The following is a 9,591-nucleotide window of genomic DNA, read 5'->3' on the forward strand; positions in this document are numbered from 1 at the left end:
TCTAGGAAAGACTATTTTTTGGAAAGATATTGGATATCTTTCGGTTACACTGAAAAACCTCCTTGTGGATAACCTAAAAAATATCTTTTATCGTTTCATAAATTACAAATCAGAGTCTGCTGAAATTCATACTTTTACCCTCTATACTATAAAGTTTCTTAGTTTAAATTAATGTTGCAATAATTTATTGAAGATCAGTTTAAAATAACAACGCAGTAAGAATTTCGTGAAGCGAGATAGATTATCTTAATGAATTTTATTCCATGACTATGGATGACAGGGTTGAGTGGCATGAAATGGTGTAAACGAGTATGCGCGGAATCGCAACCGTTAGAAAATTGCGCCATTTTTTAGTTGTAACCAAGATAATTTTCCGAGTGTTATAACATTAGACTAAATATTTATGATATCATAAACGGTGGTACGTATATACATTAGTTTTAGTGTGAATTTCTCACTGAGTGATTCCCCTCAAGCGAAATTCTGACTACGCTTTCGTAGGTGTACCAACGGAAGCTTCGCGCACGAGGCAACATTTTTACCGGGTTGTTTTAAGAAAAGTATTTGTTTCTGTAAACAAAATGTCGGTGGATACGCTTAGTGATTCGGAACTGCGTAGAAAATTGATGGAATATGGGTACCCGGTGGGTCCAGTGACACAGACCACTAGAAAGATTCTTGCGAAGAAATTAAAAAATCTGATTGAAACTCGAGGCGGTACAGGGTCACGACATTCATTGGCTGCCAGGTACATTATTCTTTACTACCTAACACATGCATCTCTATAAATTTCAAATTCTTAACACCACTGATTTGTGTTGTACAATTTAAATATCGATGACTCAATTTTTTTATTGTTATTTTTGTTTATGTCAAATGTAATACCAAGTGTTTTTAAAATAAAATTTATATCCAATGTTTGTATATTAGATACAGCAGCGAAGATACGGATGATGATTCAAGTTCAACAGTTAGTAAGAAGAAAAAGACAACAGCGAGCTCTAGAAGACAAACTATGGCAAATCCAATGCCTCCACCTTCGCCGGTTTTAACTTCTTCCGATGTAAACATACTAAAAAATGTCAAAGACAAAGGAGATTCTGAATTCAAAGATCCTGTGGTACCAGATTATGATAGTTCGTCGTCCTTTACAACGCGTACATTAACAAAAACTACTCATAAGAAGTATATGAAATCTAACAAGTCGTCAAGTGTAACCGACGGACTAGAAACTGGTTCAGATTCGGATGTTATCGAAGAACCAATCAAAAGTTATTCGCCGTCTAAATACTTATCAAATGTTGGAAAATCTCATGATTCTATGATATACAAACACAATGTATCTGATCAAGAACAAATTCCAAAATCGTATGATGCAAAATCAAGGTCTATTCATACTATAAAAGACAACAAATACAATGAATCAGTTTTTGATTCCAATATGTCTCCGATACAAGCTACAACCGAGGATGTATGTATGAAAGATAATTCAAATCAAAGAGATCTGCTGGCAAGTTATGAAACGCCATTTTTATCAGAATTCACTAGGAGACTCAGCTCAAGATCATCTGTAAATTTACCATCGACATCGTTGTCGAATTTGAAAAGCAAGTTCCATTAAATTTAATTAAAAAATGTATGGTATATATTAGCACGTTTATAATGTACTATTTTATTTTTTAGGCCCATCTTCGTGTCTTACATCAAATGTACCAGACTTGAAAGAAAAAGATTCAAACGGTCATTTTTCGTCCTTACGATCATTGTATTCCTCATCAAATGCTGGGTATGTATAAGTTGATACAAGCTATTTTTATACTGTACTATAACGTAGATATGTTTTAGTTCAAGGCACACAACATCGTCCGTGGATAGACCTCGAGAAACGATGAGTAGAACGTTCAAATCTTCACCTACGAACAGAGAAGATACGCGCAATAACCACAATATGGTGTCTGTGATTTTAGTCATGGTACTTGCTTTATTTTTTGGAATCCTTGCCGTTATATACATGGGACTTAGTGGAAAAACAGAAACTTTTCCATCACTTGCAACGGGTAGGTATTCAGAATTATAACAACTGTTTAAATTATATATATATATATACATAGATAAATACATTAAAAAATGGAACACAAATGATATATTTTAACTGGTAGTTTGTGGGGAAAGCTTTTTAAATAAATTCATTAGTATTAACAATAAGTGCATTGCAATATGTACAGTGTGTATTATGAATTTGAATCTTTTAAAATATAAAAGAAAAAAAATTTTTTAACATAAGTATTTATTAATTTGTTGCATGAAATATCCATTGATCATGATGCACAGTATTGTACTAGATCTATTAGAGATTTTTTTAATCACTCGAGAAGTCTCTGCAATATCACTAAAATAGTGGTTTATAGGAATCTCATAATTTAAAAGAATTGAAAAACATGTAATCAATTTCATAATACTCTGCTTGAAATATGTATTGTTTTTTTTTTTAAATATGTATAATAAAACAATAAGTATTACTGATGTATTAATTTTAATATTTTATTTCCTTTCCCCTTATGATAATTTTATTCCTGTTGTTATTCGTATAAGACATTGAAATTTTCTTCAGCTGCATGCACGAAACAAATACCAAAAGTATATTAGTAATTTCCATTTGGAGATATTGAAATTAAAATGAAATAACATATGTTTTATATACTTTGATAATCAATTTTAGATGTATATTTTGATTTATAGATAGCAACATACCACTGTGTTTTCTCGAGGATGACCTTGAAACACCTGGAGTTAACTGTGTACTGAAAGAAAACGTAGAATCGGTACTGCAATTATTGAAGCGGCTTCAACCGATTTTAACGAAAAAAGCTGTGTCCATGATATGCGACAATTCTAGCGAAACGCCTTATTTAACTGATTCTGAGATCATGCAAATGTTCACAAATAGTAGAGTGGTATGTTGAAAATGATTGTAATTAAACTGAAACTTGTTCCATCATCTTTATCATCTATTGATCGATTTTACAGACAAGCCTGGAGGTGAAGGAAGATTTGCAAAATGCACAATTGCTTGTTATAAAGAATCCTCAATGGGGTATATCCTTGATAGATATAAGCGACGATAATGGAAATCCTGGCGACGTTTTGGATTCCTTGGTATTGTAAAAAAGTTACTTGATAACGTTTTATCGCTGTTATATGTTTGCGTGATGTATATAAATTAAAGAGAAAGGCATACGTTTCTTACAGGATAAACTATTTTCTACTCGTTTAAATGGGAAAGTTGGAATGATGATCACGAACCCGGAATTGCCGATGAAATGTCTAATTAAGAACAAGCTTTTCACCATATTTTCGTCCCTTCTAATCGTGTCACTTGGTAAATTTTTGACCGACTTATTATGGGAAGAAGTTTGTTGAAAGTATAATTACAAAGTTCTATAACGCAATAGTGTTTCTTATATTAAAACAATTGCGTTCTGTTCAAAGTTTAATTAACGCTGTAACACTGACGTATTAGTAAATCGTTTTCTCTGTTATACATTAACATTTGTTATGCGACGTTCTTATGCATGCCGGTATCGTGAAATTTATTAACACGCATGTTAACATTAAATTCAGAATACATTGTATGTGTTCTATTCTCTACGTTATACTAATCCGATGGCACACGTGAATAATACTGCAATATATTCTCAGGCCTTCTAGCAGCTATAGGGATCCAGAAATTATTTGTTTGGTACATAAGGTACAAGAAAAGTACCGAGAGAGAAGTGTTTAAACTTGTTAGCGACATTATTAACATGGTCGAGATGCATCATCAAAATGCGGCTGTTGCAACGCCCGGTGGGACGCAAGAAAGTTTCCTAGCCATAAATCATGTACGGGATAATCTTATACCACCGAAAGATCGTAGAAAAATGGCTGGACTCTGGGAGAGAGCAGTTAAATTCTTAGATGAAAATGAATCCAGGTAAAATCAAAGAGCAAGTTGTAATTCTTTCTCAATAAATTATCTATCAACTAATAAAGTATTAATTTATAGAATTCGAAGGGAAGTACAACAGGTTGCTGGCGAAGAGTTTCACGTATGGCGTTGGTTACCTAATAATACTCTAAATAAATCAAACACACAGATATTTGGTTTAAATAAAAAATCTAAAGTGTGGCAAGGCCAAGCGTTTGAAACGATGGAAGGTTCTGTTAATAGTCTGACTTGTTCGCCAACACCGTGTTTAAAAATAAGGCATATGTTTGATGCCGATGTGTAAGTATTTTTACTGTTTCTTTATAGTTATTGTTATATTTATTATATGTACTGTTTCTACATATTCAGAGAATTTGAGGACGATTGGGAAACAAAAGTGCAAGATGCCATTCTAGAAAAATGTGGAGATGGTGTAAAAATTCTACATATTCGTGTAGATCGTGGTAGTCGAGAAGGTTGCGTTTATATGAAATGTATGTCGCAAGAAGATGCGGGAAAAGCTTACAGAGCTTTGCATGGATGTTGGTTCGATGGTAAGTGTTTCTAAGGTTCTTCGTATGACATTGTGTATTTTACACTATGCTGTTTAGGTCACTTAGTAACTGTGAAGTACCTGAGATTGGAGAGATACCATGAGAGATTTCCAGACGCGCGTCGTTGCACAACACCGTTAAAGCCAAGTAACAATCAACGATTATCAATGCAGGTGGATTATTAGAAGGAGTGTTACACGTGAATGTAAACTAACAAAAATACCTCTTTGCTTGTACGCGTAAGATAACAAGTAAAATTTCAATGTTAGCCGCTAAATAATTGTTTGCGGTTCAGAATCAACGAGATACTTCTATTTTTTCCTCTGAAAGAGAATAGAACTTCGTACTATCGCGCAGAAGTATGAAGTCCTTGGGACTTGTAATTGTGTGATAGTATTCTAAGAAGAGGCAGAGACTTTTTATAAGCATTTTCGTTTTCGATTTGTAACTTGTATATTATGTTCTATCGTCGTTTTTTTTTTAAAAAGAAAAAAATTCAATATGACACTCAGCGATTATATTATTTATGAAACTACTATGAATAAGTGTAAAAAAATATCGTTCTGCTGTTGCATTTTAAGAATTCGTTTTTCCAAGTAGCAATATACAAGTCAACGATATGCATATCTAAATTCATATGCTATAACATATTCTTTTTCTCTCTTAATAAAAGACTAATAAATTTATCATCTAATATCTAATCACACTATCTAATAGTAACTTCATAAATCATTAACTCTCCCATGTAGTTTGTTACTATTGAATAAATCAAAATAACTTTTGTAATGCTCAGTTTGAAAAAGTTTTGAGAAAACTTCAGTGTAAAATACAAGATTTTAATGTCACCAAGGCATGATATTGTAATCTTTAATCTAGTTCGTATTTAAATTTGATAATTATAGTCAATATGTAGATATTAACGAGATATTATAAAGAATCCAGATAAAGATTGATGCTGAATATTTTAAGTATAGATTTTTTTTTTTTTACTCTTACTAGTAATGTTTTCTATTTATTGTGTCGCAGTATAAGCATATTGTGAGATATACTTTATTTTATATTTTGTAGGAGCGACATTTTAGTATATTCTTTTAAGCATACTAACGTATACGATGTATATTGCTACTTAAAATGATAATTAAATTAAGTTTTTTATTTTGTGTACTTTCAAACAATTTCTGAGATTCATGTATCTTTACTTTTAAACGAAATTTTGAAGAAAATCTTTTTTAATACCGAATACAGATTTCTTTAAATTATTTATCATCATACTTTGTTTTTTTTTTTTTACAAATAAATACAGACATAAAGTAAGATACTGTTTTGTAACTGAAAACAGCTTTTCATAAATAATGAAGTCTACAGTACAAATTAAGGTCAATAAACATAGAAACTTCATTTGAGGCATTAAAACAAAGGCTTTATAATTCTTATTTAAAACTTTATATTCGTTATATGTCAATATTTCTAATTCAATAGTGTTTGATATGTAATGAAATTACATTAACATCTTATATATATATATATAATATTTTAATGTATATAAACTTTATTAATAATAAAGATAAAAATTATATGTATAATTTTAATGTAATTCCTCAAATGAGGTACATATACAACTAGAAACAAATTAAAATAGCACACAAGAAATATCTTCAGTAAAACATCTATGGTTTCAAAGTGCACAAAACTCTTAAATAATTAATACAGTTTCTTCAGAAACGTCAATTTTTAATACCTACTATAACATGTAGTTTTAAATTTTAAAGCTTTAAGAAGTTTCTTTAATTTTACGAGTCTATAATTTATAAGTTGTACAGTACCAAGTAATGTAGATTTCCCGAAGGGGATGACAATGCCCAGGCTTCCCCACCGCTGTAGGCTTCCGGACGCGCAACCCTCACCATAGCCGGCTCCGGAGAAAATGACGATAGAGAGGAGAGAGTCCCATATATATAGTCCCGTGGTCCCCCACCATTTGCGCGGGAAAATTTGAATTGCTATTTATGTTATTTATATTTCTTAATGATATACCAAATTTTATAATATTTAATGACTGAAAATTATATTATTTTAATTCTAAATCAATTTTGGCATTAATATCGTCAAAATTAAGATTTTATATAACGTAATGTGTCATTTGTAATCATAAGTTTGGTTCCGCAATTTTAGCCATGAAAAAAGTGCACGGAAGATAGTTTTCTTTTATAGCGATACAATAATTTAATGTAAAATGACGTATTTGTTCAATAAAAGAATTACACGAAATTTAATATAGATGTAGTGAAAAGTTTTTTATTTTATGTTAAATTATGAAATAAAATTTAAAATGCGCCATCTGTTGAAGGAAACAAAAGAGAATATGATTTTCTAATCTATGTTTTTAGTTGCTCAAAGTGGTAACAGACATGCTTCCACAGCGCCTCGGTCTTTTCCGGTCATCCCATAACGTGTGTGAGGTAATGTAATCTTTTATGAAAAAGATACTTTGTGAAATCCACAACAATCTAGCGATGCAATAAACTTTATGCCATATTATTTGTGCCATTTAATATCATTCAATATATTTAAGCAAGGCTAAGTATTATTTTTAAAAAGGGGTGTTGGTTTTATTCATATGCATTGAAATCTAACCTTATTTTTTAATACTTGTAAACATACTTTTCTAAATTAAAATTCTAATAGAATTATATTTGTTTAATTAATCTTAAAAGTTGATTCTTGCATTGAGAGCTGTACACTCAAAAATTGAAATACAATTGTTTTCTTTATATTAAATTTGTTAAATAGTTGACAGCTTGATGTTGTATGAACCATACATAACCTACAAATTTTCACATAGTGAAAACTGTATAAAATAATGCTTGCAAAATAAAATTATATGCTAGAGTATAATTAATATTTCATTTTTAAGGATGCGATTCTAAATAATATTTTCTGGTACATTACAGGATGAAGCAAATCGTAACAAATCAAACTGTGAAAATACCTGAGGGATTGACTGTTACAGTCAAATCCCGATTGGTTACTGTTAAAGGACCAAGGGGTGTTTTAAAACGTTCTTTTAAACATCTTGCACTTGATATTCGTGTAAGTAGATATGTTAACAAGTGAAATATTTAATTTTAACATATAATCTGATGATACTTGGATTCCCCTTCATTTTTTCATAGATGATAAATCCGTATCTGATGAATATAATGATAATAAGAAATAGCAGTATAATTAAATATTGTTCTTAAATTTATTTCTGACCTCTTTTCAGATGGTAAGTCCAAGGTTACTGAAAGTGGAGAAATGGTTTGGAACCAAAAAAGAATTAGCAGCTGTTCGCACAGTTTGCTCTCACATTGAAAACATGTTGAAAGGAGTGACTAAAGGATACCAATACAAAATGCGAGCTGTATATGCTCATTTTCCCATTAACTGTGTTACAACTGAAAACAACACAGTTATTGAAATTCGTAACTTTTTGGGTGAAAAATACATCCGACGTGTAAAAATGGCACCTGGTGTGACCGTCACAAATTCAGCCAAGCAAAAGGATGAACTGATAATTGAAGGAAATTCCTTAGAGGATGTCTCTAGATCTGGTAAATATTAATATTCTTGCATTTCATTTCTAATAAATACACAAACTGAACATGTTATCATATTAATGGGTAATTTTCGTTTCAGCTGCGCTTATTCAGCAGTCTACAACAGTAAAGAACAAGGATATTAGAAAGTTCTTAGACGGTCTCTATGTATCTGAAAAAACAACAGTTGTACAAGATGATGAATAAATATTATTTACAATTTGAATGAGACTCCTGTCAATTTATATATTTTGTTAATGACCTATTACTATGAATAAATATGTGTTAACTTTAAATAACAAAGCATGAAACTGTCTTGCGCGTTTTAGTTCATAATTACACGGTGATATATTAGCGCATGTAAATAAACTCCCATAAAACAAATAATTTTGAGTAATTAAGCGATTAATTTAGTAATTGAATTGCGCATATATCCTTCGGTTAAAAAGTACCGTTGAAAGACCACGAGGCCGGGTCAATGGTCATCCTGAGTCACACTTCATTGTGATACTGACCTCGTGGATGACAAAGGCACGTTCGGTCATTTCAATGCATTACACTATCCAATGTAATAGATAATTAAATCAAATATGAATTCAATGTAATAAACACATAAAAGGTGCCAATTTAAACAGTGACAAATTTTGGAAAATTTCAGTAAAAATTGATCATGATCTTGTCTAAATAAGAGTAATAAGAAAACAGAAAAAAGTATCATTTTCTTAATCCCCCTTAATCAAGAGCGTACCTTTGTACTATGTTATGATAAGATTGTTTAAAATGCTCTTTCTAAAAGTACGAGTCATTGATATATCAACTTCGCTAATTAATAAACGATTACGTATCTATGAATCTATATTATATTATAACTGTACCTAGACATAGAGGAATATCAACTTGATGCATAACCATATGCCAATAAATTGCTGATTTAAGAAAAAAAAAATGAAGAGCACTTTCCTTCTTATGCGGATATCTTACATAAGCATTCAAGTTCATTGAAATCGGTGATGAACTTGTATTGCTATTTGAACTCGAATAGCAGTATTATTCCGATTTCATTTACAATTAATACAAGTTTTTTGCTCCTAAACTTTTGAAAAATATATTAAATAAGGGTGTTATAAATAGTTCATCGAAAGATTGGGATAACTTGTACTTGTAATTGAAAAAAAAATTAAAAGCAGTTTCTAAACAATTAAAACATTATTTACAAAATTATAAATACTGTTCGCTCTCTACTTAGAAATAATTTTTTTTTATTAAGACAACACTGAATGTGTTCGAAAATAATTTGAATGTTAATCAAACGCGAACTAAATTGCAAAACAAGAATATTGGAAATGATAATCATGGGACAAAATAAGGTCATTTAATTAACATTGTTAATTTAGAAGATTTAGAGAAACCGGATCGTTAAATCCATTGAATTATCGATAACCTACGATAATTTATTAGATACTTTTAGCGAATGAATATTTGCGTTTTAACA

General features: G+C 30.6%; 2 protein-coding genes across 2 annotated transcripts; both read left to right on the top strand.

Moving 5' to 3' along the window:
* The first annotated feature begins 158 nt into the window (after nucleotides 1–158).
* Nucleotides 159–5,024, top strand: MAN1 (LEM domain-containing inner nuclear membrane protein MAN1). The gene is made up of 12 exons (XM_034334592.2): nucleotides 159–421; nucleotides 502–748; nucleotides 931–1,607; nucleotides 1,684–1,786; nucleotides 1,846–2,057; nucleotides 2,740–2,954; nucleotides 3,028–3,156; nucleotides 3,250–3,379; nucleotides 3,700–3,973; nucleotides 4,046–4,267; nucleotides 4,337–4,521; nucleotides 4,579–5,024. Exons 2-12 carry the CDS (start codon nucleotides 582–584, stop codon nucleotides 4,704–4,706), a joined length of 2,442 nt encoding a protein of 813 aa, XP_034190483.1. The 5' UTR covers nucleotides 159–421; nucleotides 502–581; the 3' UTR covers nucleotides 4,707–5,024.
* Nucleotides 5,025–6,907: 1,883 nt separating this feature from the next.
* On the top strand, nucleotides 6,908–8,325 carry RpL9 (ribosomal protein L9). Its single transcript, XM_034324315.2, has 4 exons — nucleotides 6,908–6,980; nucleotides 7,473–7,611; nucleotides 7,787–8,114; nucleotides 8,200–8,325. Exons 2-4 carry the CDS (start codon nucleotides 7,474–7,476, stop codon nucleotides 8,304–8,306), a joined length of 573 nt encoding a protein of 190 aa, XP_034180206.1. The 5' UTR covers nucleotides 6,908–6,980; nucleotide 7,473; the 3' UTR covers nucleotides 8,307–8,325.
* Nucleotides 8,326–9,591: the final 1,266 nt, after the last annotated feature.

The sequence above is a fragment of the Osmia lignaria genome, chromosome 9 (assembly GCF_051020975.1).
Source record: "Osmia lignaria lignaria isolate PbOS001 chromosome 9, iyOsmLign1, whole genome shotgun sequence".
Classification (NCBI taxonomy): Eukaryota; Metazoa; Arthropoda; class Insecta; order Hymenoptera; family Megachilidae; genus Osmia; species Osmia lignaria.